At 32.5% G+C, this 21,101-nt stretch overlaps 1 protein-coding gene and 1 pseudogene across 6 annotated transcripts in view; one reads left to right on the top strand and one right to left on the bottom strand.

Annotated features, from left to right (window-relative positions):
* Positions 1-595: 595 nt before the first annotated feature.
* Positions 596-21,101, bottom strand: part of PTBP3 (polypyrimidine tract binding protein 3) — a 91,046-nt gene continuing 70,540 nt past the window's right edge. For all 6 annotated transcript variants that reach the window (XM_011383661.2, XM_011383659.2, XM_023525170.1 and 3 more), the window contains 7 exons: positions 14,409-14,486; positions 13,431-13,570; positions 13,145-13,178; positions 10,373-10,465; positions 9,397-9,613; positions 5,981-6,058; positions 596-5,831 (listed from right to left, as the gene is read on the bottom strand). In XM_011383661.2, the coding sequence (XP_011381963.1) occupies positions 5,699-5,831; positions 5,981-6,058; positions 9,397-9,613; positions 10,373-10,465; positions 13,145-13,178; positions 13,431-13,570; positions 14,409-14,486 (773 nt within the window). In that variant the 3' untranslated portion in view covers positions 596-5,698. The remainder of the gene's footprint in view (positions 5,832-5,980; positions 6,059-9,396; positions 9,614-10,372; positions 10,466-13,144; positions 13,179-13,430; positions 13,571-14,408; positions 14,487-21,101) is intronic.
* LOC111733184 lies at positions 11,648-11,766 on the top strand (annotated as a pseudogene).

Genomic DNA, 21,101 nt, shown 5'->3' with positions numbered 1-21,101 from the left:
CCATTAAAAATAAATTCTCTTGCAAAAGATCCTAGAGTAAAAGATTAAAATAAATTACTGCTTAGACTTCTACAACCCAATAACTCTTTAAAAGAACCCAGAAATATTTGTCTAAGGAAAAGCAATATGTACCCTTTAATTAAAAAGGATGCAAACTTGGGTAGAGATCACACCTCATGTTTCAGAATTTATGAATACTAAGCCAAAAACTGAACTAAACTAGAAAAAGTGTTCCAACTCGTTTGGCATTGCACATATATACCGTGTGTGTGCATGCACGCACGCTGGAGAGAGGAGAAAGGAAAGAGCACATGCGCCAATCTGTACTTACTTATACAAAAGGAATGCCACAGAAAAAGTTACATAAGATTAGAAAAGCAGTTTGCTCCCCAAAATGAAACTTTGTTCCTTAGTTTAAAAAGAGGTGGTTAGTAGACTTAGGATTTTTTTTTTTATGTTGTATAAATATATGCTTGCTATTCTCTATGACAAGTTTAGATGGATGGCTATGGAAAATTAAAAAAAAGAAACATGACATCATTAGAATTACAGGAAAGACAAGGGAAAACCCAAAGTACAGACAAGAACACAAAAATTTTAAGAGAGTACAGATGTCATGACATTTATTAAAAGGCATGCTACAATGCTATACTTGTTAGGAAAAGAGATTAGAGATATTAAGTAATAGTCAGCAAATATACAAATTGAATGAAAATGGAATATACTGTAGTGTACAGAAGCTTGAATTAACCATGCACTACGCATTTAGAAAATGTTTTTAATATTTTATCTTCTCTTTGCATTTATAACAATTCACTTCAACAATCACAGAATCCTTTTTCTCCAATGCCACAAACTGTGTTACAAATGAAAGCTGGTACTGCTGCTTATCAAAATATACAAGACAATTGATGTTTTATATAAAATCATTTTATATGTTAAGTTGTTCCCAAAAACCTTTTTTTTTTTTCTTTTTTGGCCTGGTTAAAAAAAAATGTTGTTACAAATATTTACAGTATCTTCTGTTAGATGAACATTCTTATGAACTGAAAAAGGGAATTTAATGAACAGACCGTGTAAAACATGAGACAATGTCAGAGGCTCCTAACTGTGCTATTTTTTTTCCTTAAATACAGTACTGAAAATGTCCATCAAAACCTTGTTATCCTAGTTCATTCAGTTCACATTTAAACTCCCATTTTCTCTAAGTAGTCTATTCACCAATAAGAAATAGAAAGTAAAGGCCGCTTTGTACTAGGTCTTCTTTCAGAAAGGAGCTTGGGAAAAAAATGCTTAATAGAAAGGAGTAAAAACCAGAAGTCAGTCTTTGGTCAGAGCAATGAGGTGACATTTTGATGCAAAACTTTGCTTGGTCAGCAATCTTTATAATTAGTACTATCTGGATGTGGGATGAATTTTTTTAAATATCTGAATAACAACAGTAAGTGGGAAAAGGCCAGAGTATGACATCAAAAATAGCTATTTAAATTTGTTATTACAACTACGACATAGATTCAAAAATTGAAAATAACATAAGAACGAAAATCTGTTTACAGTGCTGAATTAAGCTTGCCATAAGCAGCTTTCAATCATGATTATTATCACCAAGGTCACTGGACCAGACGAATATCCCTGTTCTCTGGAACATATGCCTCAGGTTACAAAAACTAAAAATGACTATCACAGAGATTCAGAGCAGCTCTGTTCTTGGACCTCCACAATGCTACATAATGAATATTATGTGATAAAGGCAAGAGTGTAACAGAGACTTCATTTATATAGTTACAATTCTTTGCTTGGATGAATAGTCTGTGGGATAACATTCTTTTAAAACTATATAGTACATATTTCCTGAAAACCAGAATACTGATACTACATCTTAGTCTCGAATAGGAAGAAAAGGTCAATTAAGACTACTGAAGAAGGCACATAAACTTTGGTCCCGTTTTGTTTTTCTCCCTCTATAAAACCCCTAAACTAATATTTTAATAATTTTCTATTTTTTAAATAATTTACAACTAGCTGTTAGAATTTGCTCTGAAAAAAGACTGCAAATAGTCTTGTAGATAACAACACAGCTCTTTTAAAAAACGGCTGAGTTATATTTTCTTTAAAGGAAAAGTTCTGTGCAATCTAAACTGTATTTCTTTTAGCACAATAGTAGAATATTTTAAGTCTGGCAGTTCTATTCTTGTTAACAACAGATCAAGACAAAGGAAAGACTAAGAAAAATGCTTTTACGCATAGTCATGTTGTCTTTTTGGTTTTAAAAATAGCAGTACACATTAGGTTTTCTGAAAGATAGACTAATAATTTGGCAAAAAGGGTTTTTAAGTGACTCGTTGAGGGGGAGACCACCTACTTTTGAGCTTGTCATCTTTTATCCAAAAATATTTATGGGGAACAGAAGAGAAATCATATGATAATATACTCAATGTATATTTAAACTTTGCTGCCTAATATGTCATAAATTAAATTAGACAATTTAACATGAAACTGAACAGACATTCATGAGAGTTTACTTCTAGTCAACTGACGTAGAACTTATGTTCTCCAACCTAGGTGGAGCCAAAGAAAGCAGTGCTCCACTCCCATAGGAATTACGTAGGCAGAAATATGTCTCTAAAGACTGTGAGAGATCTGCAACTTTCAACAATGAAATCGGAAACATTACTACTACAAATAAATGATTATTAATATTTAGTCTTAGAGAATTTATGGCATTTTGTAGGAGCTATTGGGTAATTCTGATACTCTCCAGTAAGTTATCAATTAAGATACTGGGTCATTTTTCTATTTGTATCTCACACAAAACACATGTTACTGCTCTGTAAGTTATTTAAATCTCAAAGTAAAACATTTTGGCATAAATTGTTACTGTTAAACGTGTACTACTATTTTTTTAAAGTCCTGAATATGTATATTTTGTGTAAAAGTCAAGACATCTCTAAAAGTGATGACAATACCCCTTAAAATAAAGTAAATAAACTTAAAAATAGAATACTATGACAGCTCAACAGCAAAAGCATTGCTTAGAAGATATCTAGTAAATGCATGCCAAAACAAAAATATAAAGATCTAGTTTTTCCACTACCCTGATATTTTTTAATCTTTTTACAGAAACTATGCCAACACAAAGACTGTAGACCTCTAGAATTCAAACAGCAAATAGCCCAGTACAGACAACAACCATGTGCTACAGCTAATTTTAAGACACAGATTGATGGTTTCAAACACACTATTTTATATAATATCTCACTTTTCCAAATCTTAATTTGATTTTCTTTGTCAATAAATTAAAATGTATGTAATGTGCATATGTATGTACAACATTAGAAGAGTGTATATATATACTATCTATACACACACGCGCGCGCACACACACACACACACACACACACACACAAATCCCTGAAAAGGATTCCAATGTTCTCTCCCGGATTTAAAGGCCATGCCCTATTTCGAAATTACATTCAACACCATTTTGATCGCCCTTCTGCTACACTTTTTGCTACACTTACACTGAATGTTACGAGAATCACGATTTTAAATTACACAGTAATTCTTAACTCAGAGTAAATGAAATAATCCAATTTAACATGCCACTAAAAATTATCATAGTGCCTATATATGGAAGGAAAAAAGAAGCATATTTTGGGAGATTTCTTAAATAAATGTTTTCCTCCCCGCTTAACAGAAGTGTTTTGCTAAAGATAGATTTCATAAGTGAAAAAATAAAAACCTGATAAACGATTATACCTATCTATTCAGCCAATGCTAAATCGATCCACTTGAAAAGTCTCAACTTAATGTCCTCCTTCCTTTTCTAACACCTAACTGTTGCTCAGTGTTGAGTGGATTCTGCTTTTTAACAATCTTTAAAATATTCTGTGGTCTCCAAGTTTTTGTGAAATTTCTTTTGTAGAAACCTTCTTATGTTCAAATTAATGACTGGAATATAGCAAAGAGATTGATATATTTTAAAAGGTGAGATGAGCCACTCTGAGAATCTGAAAAGTGTAAAAGGGGTGGACAAAAATATCCCTTTTGACAAATTGTTTAAAAAAAAAAATCTGGTCAAGCATTAAAGGAATTAACAAAAGCGCAGTTTCTCATTAAAAAGAAACAATTTTACATTATACAACTACTGTTCTTACATTCAACCAAAAAGCCAGAGGGACAAAGAATGAGAAGGAATCTACTTTCTACCTTCTCATACTCCATATGTGTGGGCACTCAGTAATGAAGTTACATTAACAAAGAAAAGCAAGTTCTCATTAGAGTACTGAGAAAAACCAAGTAATCCTGAGACAAATTCTGATGATAAAGATTAGACAAGATCCAGAAACTGAGATCACATTTCATAGCCCCCAAACAGTATGCTATATCTGACAATGACTGCTACTGGTCACAATGTGAAGAGGCCTACAGGTGTGCACTGAGTTATTCCCCAAACCATTTACCCTTCCCCACCCCATCTCTGCACTAAAGCACCATAAATTTGAATAAAAACTATTACTTATTGAAAACCACTTAAAATTGCAATGAAGAAAACTTTAAAATCCTTACTAAAACAGGGAAAGAAAAAAACAAATGCTCACCAAGCCCACAATATAGCTTTCAAGATACTTAGATAAAACTCTAACCTATTGTATCATAAGCACATAATAAGGCACATAATAAGAAATTAACTAAATACACAGTAATTCTGAATAAGTATTACAGATTATAGTGGTACAAAAAACCCTTGAGATTTTTTTTCTAAAAGAAGACCTTACCAAAAATAACTTTAAAAAATCTGTCAAACCATATGATAGACCTGAATATTTTCCTTAAGACTGTAAACTTTTTTCTGAAAATAATTGTAAAAAAGTAGTTTATAAGTAGAATTACCTTTTTAAAATTTTCCAAGATCATGTTATATTACTCAGCAAATAAGTGCCATTTTGAAATTTAAAACATGATTTTTCCTATTAAAATTATTAATTATTCTGACACCTTAATAGATCTTGGTTAGATTCCACTTAATTGCCTTGGGGACAGTTAAGACACTTTGTTTCTCCAAATAGTCATAAAAAGTTAAAGATATGCAATATTCAAAGGAGTGCCTTCCACTAAAAAAAAAAAAAAATTTTTTTGAAAGAAAACATGCAAGTTTAAATCTGCTTCCAATACAACACAATTCGTTCATGTATAACTATCAATATATGCCAAATAATTGACATAATTTATAAATGAACATAATTTCCTATGGGAGTTAAAGTTCTGAATCATAAAGTTAAAAACTTGGTTTTAAGTAATTTAAATTACATTGAGTAATTTTAAAAGTTTATATGTTTAAATTTTTAAAGTACAAAAGAGTTTAGAAATGTATAAGGCTGATCTGGATCCAAACTAAAAGAAAGTCTGTCCTCTTGAAATCCAATTTAATATGGGGAATTAAATTATTGACAAAAAAATTTTTTCCTGAAGATTATTTTCATAGCAACTATGGTATAAAGGAAAATCAAACCTTTCACTACATATTGGCAGGTGGGGAAAAAGAACATCCCTTAATTTTTTGAATATACTTGAATATCAAACTCAGAAAGAATTATTTTTGTAAAAGAGGCAGAATTGGTCTTGAGCTGCTTCAGTCCATGTCTGAACGTTTTACTGAAATTATGGTCCAGTCTTAGGAGAAAAATTCACAGGAAAGTCAGATTGTAGATTTTGAGAAGGAAACTCTGAGGTGATGATTTTCTCCAAGGTCATGGTTATGAAGCTCAATGAGAGCCTGGATTGCTTCTTCCACAGATCCCAACTGAATAAGGGCCATTTTGCGATCTTTCCTGAAAATGGCATAAATACAAAAAGTGTATAGAATTAATTTTTTCCTATAAATTTCCTCCCCAACCCTAGAAGACTTCACTGAACGACTTAAAAATTTTTCACACCATATTAAACAAGGTTAATGTATTTCTTGAAAGCACAGACTTACTGAAAGAATTTAAAAGCCTTCACTGAACATCCAGCTTCTGTGAAAAGGTTCTTCAGATCATCCATTGTAACAGAAGGGCTGTGAAAACATCGCAGAGTCAACCAACTACTTTAGCCCTAATGAAGCAAAGATTAACTTGCAATAGTCAAGTCCCCAGAGTATCTCACATTTTAGAGGATAAAGCCATGCAATGAAGGCATGATTTGGCACTGCCCTGAAAGATGTTTGAGGTTGACACATACATGTCCTCAAACAATGGAATTTTGCCTCAGATCTTTTGCAAAAGATGTGGGCAGGTATATAAAGCTCAAGAAAGTCCATATTTATTCTTTCAAAGAGATTATTACCCATACCATTGGCTTCAGTATTTAACTCTAGTACTTACAAAGCTACTTCCCTAGTTCTGACTTTTCTACTACAATCTAGAGTTCTACATTTTTAACTGTTTTCAGGATAATTATGCATATGTGTAGGAGCAGCTAGGCTCTAAGATAGCCCCTCTTGCTTCCTCGTATTCACGTCTTTTAATATACCCCTGCTATACTAAATAGGGATGTCCTCCGTAACCTACGAGAGTATTGTAGAAATGACAATAGCTGAAGCTTAGAGACACTGGCAGTTCCCACCTTGCCATCTCTTGAATCATAAGTTTTGAAGGAAACCATTTCATGAGGACACTTAAGCAGCCATATGGAGAGGTCCTTGTGGCAAGCAACTGAGGCTCTCGTGTCAACAACTAGGCATATGAGTGAGCCGCTTTGGAAGTGGATCCTCCAGCCCCAGTTAAGCCTTCAGATGCAACCTTATGAGAGACTCCTGGTCAAAAACACCCAGCTAAGCAACTTTCTGGATTCTTGACTCATAGTGAAAGTATGAGATAATAACCATTTACTATCGTGTTAAGTTTTGGGGCGATCTGTTATGTAGCAGTCAATAATAAATAGTGTTTTATTACATGAGAGTCAAGTGACTGAGTGTAGACTCTTCCTCATGTCATAACTGCCAGCAAGAACATTAACTGACTCTGAAAGGAGACAGATCTACATTCACATTCTATTTCTCATTTACTTCATATGCCACTTTGAGGAAGTAACCTTACTTCAAAGGTTATTATGATAAACTGATTGATAGAGACAAAAAGTAGAATACATAGTCCCCCCCATCCGTGGTTTCACTTTCTGTGGTTTCAGATACTTGCAGATTGAAAATATTAAATGATAAATTCCAGAAATAAACAACTAAGTTTTAAATTGAGCGCCATTCTGAGTATCATGATGAAATCTCCTATTATCCTGCTCCATTGAGCCAGGGACTTAAATCATCCCTTTGTCCAGCGTATCCACACTGTATGCATTACCAGCCTGTCATTACCAGCCTATCATTAGTAACTTTCTCAGTGTTCAAATGGACTACTGCAGTAGTCCAGTGCTTGTGCTCAAGTCACTCTTATTTTACTTAATGATGACACCAAAGCACAAGAGCAGATGTTGGCAATTTGGATATGCCAAAGAAAAGCTGAAAAGTGCTTCCTTTATCTGAAAAGGTAAAAGTTCTTGACTTAATGAGACCATACTCACATAACTTTTTTTATAGTATACTATTATAATTGTTCTATTTAATTATGTTGTTGCTGTTGTTCGTCTCTTACTGTGCCTAATTTATAAATTAAATTTTATCAAAGGTATTATGTATGTATAGGAAAAACATACTAGACAGAAGGTTCGGTACTATCTGTACTTTCAAGGCATTCACTGGGGGTTTTAAAAGACATCCCTCATTGATAAGAGGGGACTACTATAGTGGTTACCAGGGACTGGGTGTTAGAGGGAAATGGAGTTATTTTTTCATGTATCTAGAGTTCAGGATGATGATAAAGATCTACTGACGGGCAAAGGTGATGGCTGCATAATGGGAATGTATGCTGAACTGCACACTCAAAAATGGTTAAAATAGTAAATTTTTATGTTGTATATATTATCACAGTTAAAAAATGTTTAATATGGAGATTAAATGAGGTAACACATGTAAAACATCACCATAGTGCCCAGGACTTGGTAGATGGTTCAAAAAATATTCTCTCTTCTATCTATATGTCCTATGTATGTTGTAACATGAGACCAGCTCCTGGACAATGTATTACATTTGCAAGGTAACAATGACAGAAGCCTGCCTTACTCTCTAAATATGCTGCCCCTCTGACTCCATAGTGATGAGCTGCTAAATTTCTAGATCCACATAATCTAGATATTTTTTCCTTAAGTAGTTCCCCCAGTTTCCTAGCTGGCATGAGGTTTGAGCCGTTACTCAATTCAGATTCAAGGTTTCTCCATGTAGTCTAAATGAAGACTAGCTGAGAGCCTGAGTATTTAATGCTATTCTGAGTAATTATTTTCTATAACTATTCATCTCCTATTCTCGTTCTTAGTAATATTCCAGAACTTTACCATTCTCCATTCCCTCAGTCTTTAGATTTCCACACATACGCATCCATACAACCATACCCCAGAGCTTTTACCCCTCCCTTTCCAAAGCTTATCTTCCTTCATGTATTAGATTTATATAAAACCGCCATGTTTATAGCTCAAGGATTTCAAGAATTAGAACAGAGGTTGCCAGATGTTTTCTAACATGAGCCACACAGTAAATATCTTAGGTCTTGATAACAACAGTCACTGCTGCTGTAGCTTAAATGAATGAGTATGGTTGTGTTCCATGAAACTTTATTTATGGATGGTGAAATTTGAATTTTGTAAAATTTTCTCAAAGCACAAAATAATTTTCTTTTGCTTTTCCTCAACTATTTGAATATGTAAAAATCAGTCTTCGTTCATGGGCCATATAAAAACAAATGGTTTTGGCCCAAGCTCTTTAGTCTGCTGTTCCTGGAGTTAGAAGATGACTAAAGAACAAGTCTGCTACAACACTGGTTTATACAGAGCGGCCACACACACAAAAAAATCATTTTTAGCTATTAAGTAATTTATATATGGGTTGGAAAGTTGTACATGAAAAAATAAAGAATTTTTTTTTTTTTTTAACAAATTCTTAGAGAAATTATTTGATTCTGCTATGTTGGTTACTTAAGAGTCTTTACCTCTATACAAAGGGATGACCAAGTATGTATCAATGGGATATTTCTGCATAACCTTATTTTTATGCCCTTTTATAACTGAAAGGTAACTAGTTGCTAATTTTCTATTTTAAAAGAAAAATTTTAAGCATTGCTATCTTTTACTTTGCAGTGTATGGCTGGAAATATCACCTTCTTAAGATATAATAGCAAATGAATCATCTCACAAGAAATTAGTCACTAGGACAACTGCTACATCAGAATAATTTCAGAGTTTTTACCTCTCCTAAAACGTATACTGTAAATTATTAATCATCTAAATGAATATAACTAATTAGGTACATACGGGATGTTGGAAAGATGCAGAGTGGCTGACGGCGGAAAAATATTCTGGAAGTTTTTAGAGCCAGGCTTTTTAAAGCGATGCAAAGGACTATTGCTAAAATCCTTAGTCAGACCTTGGTCTTCTTGTCCCTCTCGAGGAAGCTGAACTGCTTGATGTTTGGACAGTGTAGCACGAAGCACTTTTCCATAAAGTCTCTGACCGCTCAGATGGTTCATTGCTGGTGCACGGAAAGAGAAAAAGGACAGTTTGGGTAGTAAGACAGAATCTCTGTAAAATTTGTCTAAATTATAAATTATTTTTAGTCATTTAAAATTATATTGTCAATTTAAGGGTTAAAATGGTTTTAAATAAAAAAACTCATATATGGAAATGTATTAAATGATTTGTTTTATCATAATGGAAGACAAGAAATCAAAATAAATAAATAAACAAAAACAAAAACAAAAACAACTATCTTCCTAGCATAGTGCTAGGAAGTTCCAGACTGCCTGGAACATGTAACGAGTGCTCAGGAAATAGTTATTGAATAAATTAATCTCAAGCAAAGTATTTTTTTTTTAAAGAATCTGAGTAGTAACATTTTAACAGCCACTATGACAATGAACAATGAGGCTGTGGAATGGCACTTTCTTGTACCATCATTATGAAGTTTGCCCAAACTTTTATGCCATGCAACAGTTCTAGAAAACTTAATTTGAAAGGAAAACAAGTAAATAAAATAAAACAGAATAAGTGAATCAAAGCTCTAAATAGCAATAATATGTTCAAGTAGAAAAATGAACTTCAGACTTCAAAGAATATTCAATGCCTTTAATCTTTAAATATAAGCAGGTCCAAATAATAGGAAGACATCAGCATAAAGAGTTACTCTTCAGTACAAGTATATTCCTACTATCTGTAAATTTGTTTATTTTATAGAAAAATTCATATACAAATAGGGGAGGTGGTTATTATTAGTATTAATAACCATTAGTACCTAGCTGAGCTTGATTTGCATCTGCCATTTGAACCAAGGCATTTTCTTTTTTATTAAACATAATCTTCACTCGATGTACATCACCATACACTCCTAATTAAAAAGACAAAACAAAACTTTTTAATGCCTGTCTATGCAATATTCAATTAATTTTACTAATGCATTTAAAGAAAGTTTCTTTTTTATATTATATATATTCCCTAGGCAATTTCATACATATGCTCCCAAACACATATCTCTTCTATGTTCCAGATCTCCCCTTTCCTCTTTCCACAACCAGTGTTCATAAACTCTGTTAACAAATGTTATCATCATCAATATACTTGTTCCAGTCAGAGACCTGAGATTCATCTTTTGAATTCCTTTCCTTAAATTCATACATCCAATCAATCACCAGCACCCACTGATTCTATGGCCTAAATATCTCACATTTGTCCACTTCTTCTCAACCTCATTAACTATCAAAATTATCACCACTTTCACATCCAGACTATCATGTCAGCCTCTTAATTGATATCATTACATTCCATTTTTCTACATTAGTGTTCCTGATAGTGGGTCCTATCTCTCAAGGCCAGGCAAAATGATTCATTGGGGTATGAGAGGAAAACAATCAAACTCTTATTTGCACTGATTTGTTTATATAAAACCAATATGAAAAACTTTTACTCATTTTTAATATATGATAAAATTATAGGCAGAAGTGTCTACAGTATCAAGGGCATTCTCTCACTTTTTTTCATTCAGTATATTAAAATATACTGCACTATTGCACTTTTTTGCTACAGGATATCACCAATATTACAAAAATAAGACCCTTAAGTAGTAGCATCATTACCATACTTTGTAATACAATGAGAGAATAACTATGAAAATCTTCAAAGCACTCAAAGAATATTTCTTAGCTCATGGGCAAGCACCTAAGAGCAAATGAACTTAGAGATGAATGGTACTTTCAAAATATAAAAGAAAAAGGTATTCCAAATTTGCTATCCTTTTCAGAAATGACAAATGGTTGAAATAGATATTATTTAAAAAATAACATATACAATTTGTTCAAGCTGAGGGTGATATTTTTTAAAATAAGTGAGAAATTAACTACTTTTAGAAAGAAATGTGCTTTGGCTATTAAAGAGACATTTGAAAATATCATTAATACATGATTTTATTACTGAAAATTACAGAAATGTGTCATGAATACAAATTTTATGGTTACTGCAATGAGCATGGAGGGAATCTGTGGGGTAACGGAAATGTTCTAAAATTGGACTTCAGGTCTATGGCCATGCTACCCTGAACAAGCCCGATCCCGTCTCATCTCAGAAGCTAAGCAGGGTTGGGCCTGGTTAGTACTTGGATGGGAGACCACCTAGGAAGACCAGGTGCTGTAGGCGTAAAAAATAAAAAAAAATAAGAGGTTGTAAACTGACAAAGTCCTTGAAATCTGTGAGGTCAACCAAGGGTTGCCTCGCTTAAGAAAAAATAAAAATAAAAAATAAAAAAATAAAAAATAATTGGACTTCGTTAATGAATAATGTGTTGCACAGCACCGTAAACATGGAGCTGTATACCTAAAGCAGGTAAGCTGTCTGGCTATAAATTATACTTCAAAAATGCTGTTTAAAAAACCTACTACCCACTCAAAAAATCTGAAACAATTTTCCATCGCATTAAAAATTCTTCCATGTGAAAGTGAGTTTTAACCCCATTTGTTAAAAGTATTCTAATGCGACAGTATTTAAGATCAACTAATCTAACAAGAGGAAAAACAGAACTTTTCTAAGTACACCAAAAATTAGTGGATTAGGCTGAAAAATTAGCATCATAATTAATTAGGTACAGCAACAATAAAACACTTCTATTTATAGTGCATATGTTTATGAGGTATCTTTTTCATTTATGACAACCATTAAGTACTAAAATAAAGTGATTTTAGACTCAGACCTTGGAATATTGAATCAAAATAAAAAAGATTCTGAAAATAATGAAGCCTATTAAATCACATTTCTCACTAAATATTAATAGTTTTTATGAGTTTCATTAATAAAAACCTTTAAAATATTAAATATTGCTTATTTCATTGCTCATATACTTGTACATATTATACTACATATAATGAATATAGTAAAAGATGGGTGAAGTTTATGAATAATTAATCATATATGAATTAGGAGTATGTGCTAAATTTATTTTTAACAGAGAAGAACACCATTACAAAGTTTGGAAATTTCTTTGTAAAACCTGAATCTCGTTATGCCTCTCTTCTGCTTAAAACTATTCAATGGTTTCCCACTGTTCCTAGGTTAAAGCCAAGCTCCACTATTTAGCTTACAAAGCTCTGCAGGATGTTGTCCCTATCCATCTGTGCAGCTTCAACATGTCTTTCCCTTAGACTCCCCATTGGGCTTCCTTCACTTCCATGTTCCAGAAGCTCTCTCTCACTGCTGTTATCTGTGAAAGAACATGTGCCCTCCCTTTTCTGCCTGGCTAATGCTTACTCATTTTTCACAAGTCAGCTTAACTTTCCTTTCTCTTGGTAAATCATCTTCAATTTCCTCAGCTAGGTCAGGCCTCCCAGCTACATGCTTCCATTATGATCACTATTTCTTTCCTTTTTTATAAAATTTTATTGTATTATAATTACTAAGTTTTATTTGCTACTCTAACTTCAATATCAAACACACTACTTGGCACACAGAGATAGTCAATAAATATTACTGAATAATGAAATGTGTTCAATCCACATCACAGATAATATTAAAAATAACTTACCAAATAGGATAAAAAGCCCATGTGGTGTGATAAGCTGAAAAGGATAACACAAAATATAAGTATCTAATTTAAATAAAAAACTTACATAAGTTTACTTGTAATAATGACAGTTGACTTTGTTCAAAGTGGTTATTTTATATGCTTCCTCTATATATATTAGTGATAAATTTTAATAAAAATCCTTAAAACAAACATTTTTATTTGATTATAACACTAGATCAATCAGAACTGACTACACAGACCTCCTCCTGAAGGACTTATTTATTTATAATGCTTTTCAACTCACATCAGGATTGAGATTGGTGACAAGCAGAACAGAATTCCCTGGTATACCACTAGCCCCAGGAATGGCCATCCTTCCAGTGACAGCAGAGGAGGTGATTGTGAGAGGACCAAGAGCTCCAGGAACAGCTGGGACTGACAGACCTTTTAAAAAGATCAAAAGCATTTCATAGTCTAGTCATCTGAGGAATTATAATACTTGATATAACTTAAGTAAATAACTGAAGAAAAAAGCAAAAACATAGAAGAAAATGTGTCAAAATTACCATAAGGCTATCAAGGCCAGTTTTCTGCCCAACAGCATCTGTCTGGAAGTCAAGTTCCTTATTCTTTGACATCATACTCAGTATTCTATTATTTATATAGTATTTTGCAGAGTGACTGAATTCACTGTTCTTAAAAAGCCATTAGGCTTCTCAGAGGGTCTATCAACTACAAGTACTACCTCTTTCTTGAAACAGATATATGCCAGCACATTTCTCTAAAGATAATTTTCATATTGACTTCTACCAGAAAATTTGAGACATATTTTTAAAAAGTCCTTGAGCAGAAGTCACAAATAGAAGTCACAAATTAACACACACACAAAAACTAAAAAAAAAAAAAAAAAGATACAGCATGTTCTTAAACTGAGCTGTGGTAATGGCTACACAACTCTACATTTGCTAAACATCACTGAGTTGTAGACCTAAAACAAGTGAATTGTATACATGCAGAATGTATGACATTATATATGGGAAAAGCATTTTGTAACCTTGTAAAGTGCTATATAAATATTATCACCAACAGCAATAGATTTTATAAAATTATTTGTAAATACAAGGAAGCTGTTATCATACTATGAGCCACTTCTATGGCTGAAAAACACAATACTTGTATTGTAAATCCTTCCAATATGGTTAACATTTTTCATCTTGATAAGTTCCTAGAAAATATAGAGCATCATAAAAAATCGTTTCAAATTCAACTTTAAAAGAGTCACCTGTAGCTTGAGGAAATCCAATGGCTGGGGCAAATCCAGCAGCCCCTGCATATGGTGAGGAAATTATACCTGGTGCACCTAATGGGGAAAGAAAAGCTGAAATAAATTTACTGTCTATAAATGGTTATCGAAGCAAATAAAATGGTTATATGAGGGTATGTTATTGATAAAGAGATTCTGTTAAGTAAAAATTGTTCAACAGATGATCCTTAATAAGTATAGTACTTCCAGAGGCTAAGTACCCTTTCAATTAGGTTCAAGGTTCAAGAGTATAACTTAGCTGTTATTTAGTTTTGAGTGATTAGTTTGTTATTCAGTTGTTATTTAGGTTGAGATTCTTGCCCTTATTTACAGCATTATTTCTATGTGAAAATCATCAAATACTTATTAAATTGTAATGTATTTATTAGGTACTGTGCTGATAAAAAGGAATATGAAATAAAAATCCTTGCCTTTGAGAGGTTTACAAACTAAAAGTATGAATTACAGGAGATTCACATGCTGGGGATCTAATGATTTAAATACAAATGTACTTCAAGTAGTCTAAAGGGATCGCAGAGAATTCACTGGGATTGTTTGGAGAAGGTTTCTTGGGAAGTAAAACGAGCTAAACAACATGTAACTGAAAAGCACAGTGTTTAGTGTGTACTAGATGCTAAATGAATGCTGGCATTCTTCCCTTTCCTTTTAGAAGCCTGGTAACTATGCACCATCAACAAAAACAGGAGTTAGTTTCAATGGAGGAGTTAATACTAACAGGAAAACAATTTAGTTTTGGACATGTCAAGGTGGAGGTAATGGTAAGGCATCCAAATGGAAATGCCCACAAATGAAAATAAGGGGGCGAACTCAAAATAACTATTACAAAACACAGATATGTAAACCATCTACGTAGAAACAAATATGAAAGCCATATGAATGAGAGCTCCACTCAAAAGGGCATATGACAACAAGAGAACTAAAAATAGAACCTAGGAGTATTAGGACACAAGTAGTAGAGGAAGGAAGAGGAACATTCTAAGGAATACAGAAAAGAGAACAGCCTTAGAAATAGAGAAAAAAAGTGAATTCTAGTCCTTCAGGATTTAGAGAAACAGAAGTTGGGGTAACAGAGGTCAAAGAGAATGAGAAATGCAAATGGTAAAAAATAGTTTTAGAGCAATAGTGAGAAGTCAGATTGTAAGAGTCAAGGGATAGGTTTTTTGTTTTTGTTTTTTAGTGACAGGGTGATGAGCTTATTTATAGGAAGAAGTATGTAGGCTGTATTTTCCAGAGGAATTAAAGCTCATAAGTTTACTCTCTTCATTTAAGAGAATGACCTAACAGAATTTGTTAAATATATAGCTGTGATTTATTAAAATAATTCAATAAAATATAGTCATTAAGACTTCAGGGATAGAGCTAGCAAGAGAACTGAGGATACAAAACAAACAAACAAACAAACAAAAAACAAAAAAAATCTGACAGAATAACTGCTGAACTAAGAAGGGAAACACATTGAGAGCATATTATGAACAAAGCATTCTTCAGTGCTGAGGAAGCTCTGAACAAAGCAGACAAGAATCTGTGTTAAACTTACATTCAAACAGACTGAACATCACAGGTAAAATGATTCATTTCTATAACAGAAATAACTTTATTTAAGGTAAAAAGGAAGACAACAAAGAAGTTTCAATATGGATATGAATAATTATAAAACTTTACACTTGGAAATTAAACATAAGAGATATGGTAGATTGTATCATTGTTGCCAAGTATTCACTTGCCCCTTCCATATATCTCTGGCCAGCTACGTGACCTGCAGTTCCTCCTATGGGACAAACATAATTTCTATGCATTTCCCCCTGCATTTGATCATGTCAGGAATACAGACATGTTGCTTCTATACAGAAGCTTTAAGAGGCATTCTCAGTTTACACCAGCTCTTATTTTTAAGAATGCCATGTCTCCAATAGAGTAATATCTTCAGCCCAGGCCCTAGATCACAAAGACATAATAAATGTTAATTTCTGTAAACCACTGAGATTTGAGGGGAGGGCAAGAGAGGTACTTTTTAAACACAACAAAGAGACTAATATGGATGGCTATGGAGAGGGATATGAGGAGGTAGGTTTGAGGGAAATGAGGTAACTATCACAGACTATTCGATAGTGATAAATATAATAAGAAGTGGCAAACAATTACCAGAGCCAAATTTTAAATAACTGTTTCCAAGTAGAATATAATGATTAATAAGAATATTTGTTAAAATTTGATAAAAGAATCATTTATAAAGTTTTAATAAATTTGTTCCTCGAAAAGGCAGAATCAGAAACATTTTAGCAAAGTAACCTGTTAGACAATGGGTTAGTATCTTTATGAAAAGTTTACATAAATCTTTAGGAAAATGGCTTAAGATCTGAATGCTAAGAATAGATATTTTACATTTGGAAAATGTACCAACATAATAGCAACTAAGGAAATATAAATTAATAAGTAACATTTTTACTTATGAAATCAGTTAATCAGTGTTATTTATAATAGCAAAAACCAAAAGAAACAAGCTTAATGTCAAAGCTGGAGAAGATTAAATAAATTATACTGAGTCACTAGACAAAATAGAGCCATTTCAAATATTAGAGTGTGTACTATGAAAAATATAGCACAATTTTAATTACTTTTTAAAATGTGAACATAGTAGCAGATTATATATAGACCAACCTTACTGTAGAAAATGTCTAATGAAAGAGTAAAAAGGCCTTCAATAAATCTAACAGCTAACAGTATGATAAGAAATAACCAAGTCAAAAACCTAACTGTGAAGCTGAGCTTTGGTCTTGTCAGCCCCAAGGGGTAGTAGAAAAGATGCAAATTCCAGGGTTAACCTAAGGAAAGTCGTCAATAGGTGAGCTTCACAACATTAACTACAACATTAATCTAGAAGTGTAAGCCTAAAATAACCCACCCTACTTACCCATTCCTCCTATCCTCAGAAGACCACAAGAAAAGTCACCTACATGTCTAGCAGAGAAAGAACAAAAACATTCCTGAAAAGCTCTCATGCAGTTTTGCAGTCCAAATTCATATTTCTTAGGAGTCCAAAGGAAAATTAATAAAGTTGTAGCATTAGTTAGAAATGGTCCCAAACACAGACTTTTTAATGTTGCAAACAAGCAAATTCTCTCTGAAGGAACATATCACCTTGATCCTAACTCTCAAGAACTCTCATGATTAATTCTCCAAGTAAAATGTGTAACTCATCAAAAAAAAAAAAAAGGAAATAAAAGAAAGAAAAGTAATACCTATCACAGAAAGACAACCGCAAATATTATCAGATGAAGATTTCAACAGCATGTTTGAAGAAATAAAGACACGCCAAGAAATATATGTAGGACAGGAGATACTTTTTAAAATAAAGGACAAAATAAAATTTCTAGAAATGCAAAAACAATTAAGATAAAGAATTAGAAAATATGAAAGTCTGAGACACTCAGAATAGAATAAGAGGGTATAACAGGTTTAATCAAAGTTCCAGAAAGTAAGAAATAATGGGAAAGGTAAATATAAGAAAAGATAATTTCTAGAACCAAAAACAACAACAACAACAAAAGACAATTCACCAAATCAAGAAGCCCAATGAGCTCCAATAAGAACAAATCTCTACTGAAACTACAAAACCTCAAAGATGAAAAAAATATCTAAGGAACAGCCAGAGGGAAAAGAACCATAGTTGGGTTGCTGGCTAATTTTCTATGAGCAACAATGAAAACCAAAATATTGTGGAATGATTTCTTTAATATATTAAAAGAAAAATACCTGTCAACCTAGAACTCCCAATTAAGCAAAAATGTCTTTTAAAATTGACAAGATAAAGACATTTTTTGAACAAATAACATCTTCAAATATGTTACCATGAACTTCCCTAAGTGAACACTAAAGGATGTTCTTCAGACAGAAGGTAAGTGATCCCAGACGGAAAGAAATGAAAAGTCTAAAGAGTTATATATGGTTTATATCTAAATGAATATTGATTGAATAAAGCAATAACAACAAATTGCTAAGTTAAAATAAAATAAATTTTAAAACATAATGATATCAGTTTGGAGGAGGTAAAAAAAGGAAAAAGGAGTTAAAATATCCTCAAGTTCTTGTGTTGTATAAAGAAAGAATATACTATCAATTAACTTTAGATTTGGTAAAATAAGTATAAAACTTAAAAATCCTATATGAAAATACAAGTGTTAAACTTCAAAAACTGTAGTGAGAAAAACAAAATAATATATAAACATTAATTCAACAAATTTTTTTGAGTGCCATTTTGTGTCAGGCACAAACATCAATCAGGAAAGTTAAAAACCTACCTGGTGAACTTAATTCTAGTGATGAAAACAGAATAAACAATAAACATAGTAAATAAGTCAACTGCACAGATAAATACTATTAAAAAAAAAAAGAACAGAAGAATCAGGAATACTGAAGAAAGTCTGGTTAGCACAGGTCAAAGAAGGCAGCATGAACAAAATCTGAGGGTATATGGAAAAAAGCACTCCAGACAGAAGGAATAACTGGTGGAACAATCTGGAGGTGGAACATATCTAACATGTTCTAGAAACAGGAGGGATGTTAGTTTGATGTGCAGAAGAGGCAAGGAGGGAGCATCAAAGGAGATATATCAAAAAGTAAAACTGGAGTGAATAATATAGGATTTGGTAATTCAATATAAGGATGTGGTCATTTACTCTGAAAGAAAAGGAGAACCTTTGGAGGGTTATCAGCGTTAGGTGGAAAAGATGACTTATTTTTCTTTTCTAATATACATACCATAAACTATAACATATAAAAAGTACTATGAAGAGTTCTGATGTATATCTAAAACATGTGAAAACTATCATCACAATCAAGATAACAAATATTTTCATCATCTCAAACATTTCCTTGTGTCCCTTTGCAACCCCTCTCTCTCCAAACCCTGTCCTCGGGCAACCACTGACCTGCTTTCTGTCACTATAGATTAGTTTACATTTAACAGAATTATATATAAACAGAATCATAATTTTTTATCTGGTTTCTTTCATTCATAATGTTTTGGTCTAGCTTCTTTCATTCAGGATAATCCCGCTGTCCTATTAATTTATTCCTATTTATTGCTGAGTGCTATTTCATCACATGGATGAACTACATTTTGCTTACCATCCACCTATAATAGAATGTCTAGATTTTTGTCATTACAAATAAAATACTATGTATATTTGTGTACAAGTATTTGTGTGAACACAAGCTTTTGTTCTCTTGGGTTAATGACCAGGTAGAATGACTAAGTCATATTGTAGGAGTGTACATAACTTTTAAAGAAACTGCCAAACTCTTTTCCAAAGTGGTTGTACCTAAATTTTACACGGTCACCAACACAGTATGCTAGTGAAAGATGTTCTACATCTTTGGTACGGTAAGCCTTTTCAAGTTTAGCTATTCTAATGAGCATGTAGTAATGCTGTGATTTTAATTTCCATTTTCCCGATAACTAGAGATGTTGAGCACCTTTCCATGTGCTTATTGCCAGTCATACATCTTTTGTAAAGTAACTTTTGCCCATTTTTTATTAGTTTATTATTGAGTTCTTTGTAGCTTGCTTTTTAGTTTTCTTGATGGTATCTTTCAAGCAGTAAAATTTTTAAAGTTTGGTGCACGATACATAAATTATTTCCTTTTATGGGTTGCGTCTTTTGTATCCTAAGAAACATTTTTTCATATCATTAGGTTGCAAAGATTTTCTCCTACATTTTCTTCTGGCAATTTTACAGGTTTAAGTTTTACATAGACGTCTAAGATCCATTTCAAGTTAACCAGTCGATATGGTGTGAGATACAGATCAATCTTTATTTTTTTTCCCAGTATGGATATCCACCTGCCCCACTTGTTTAAAGATTTCCCTTTCTCTATTGAATTTTACATTGGTTATTTTGTTGAAAATCAACTGACTACTTATGTGTGGGTTTACTTCTAGACTCTCTATTCTACTCCATTACTCTATGTATCTATCCTTTCAACACTACCAAACTGGCTTGATTACTGCAGCTTTATATTAAACCTTGCAATTAAAAAAATTTTTAATTCTTTTTAATATTTTAGATATTTTTTCCTCATTTCTAAATACATTTTAGAAGTTCAGTGCATCTTTCTAAAGAAAAAGAAATTAAGAGTTTTAGAAAAAGAAATATGGAATTAGTTTATCAAGGATGCTGAATGTGAAATCAAGAAACACTACATTTCTACATTAGCAACAGAAAACAAAATAATGATAGCTAAAACTTACATTGCACTTATGACACGTACTATCTATACTCTTTATGTATATTAGCACATTTATGTTCATCGCAACCCTACCAGTTAAGTACTATTATGCTCATTCCACATATAAAGAAACAAAAGTGCAGAGCAGTTAAGCAATTTGCCCAAGGTTACACAGATCATGAATAGTATTTCTACAATTAGAATCTTAAAGGTATGATTCTTCAGAATGAATCTAACAAAACATGCAAGCCTTTATGGAGAAGTTACCAAACTTTACTGAAAGACATTATGGAACACCCAAATGAATGGAGATGTACAATGTTCAAAGACTGGATGACTCTACTGTAAAGATGTCAATTATCTTCTAAGTGATTTATAAAGCCAATGTAATCCAATCAAAACCCCATTAGCTTTTTTTTTTTT

The sequence above is a fragment of the Pteropus vampyrus genome, unplaced genomic scaffold, assembly GCF_000151845.1.
Source record: "Pteropus vampyrus isolate Shadow unplaced genomic scaffold, Pvam_2.0 Scaffold535, whole genome shotgun sequence".
Classification (NCBI taxonomy): Eukaryota; Metazoa; Chordata; class Mammalia; order Chiroptera; family Pteropodidae; genus Pteropus; species Pteropus vampyrus.
This window is presented reverse-complemented; position numbering and strand designations above follow the sequence as displayed.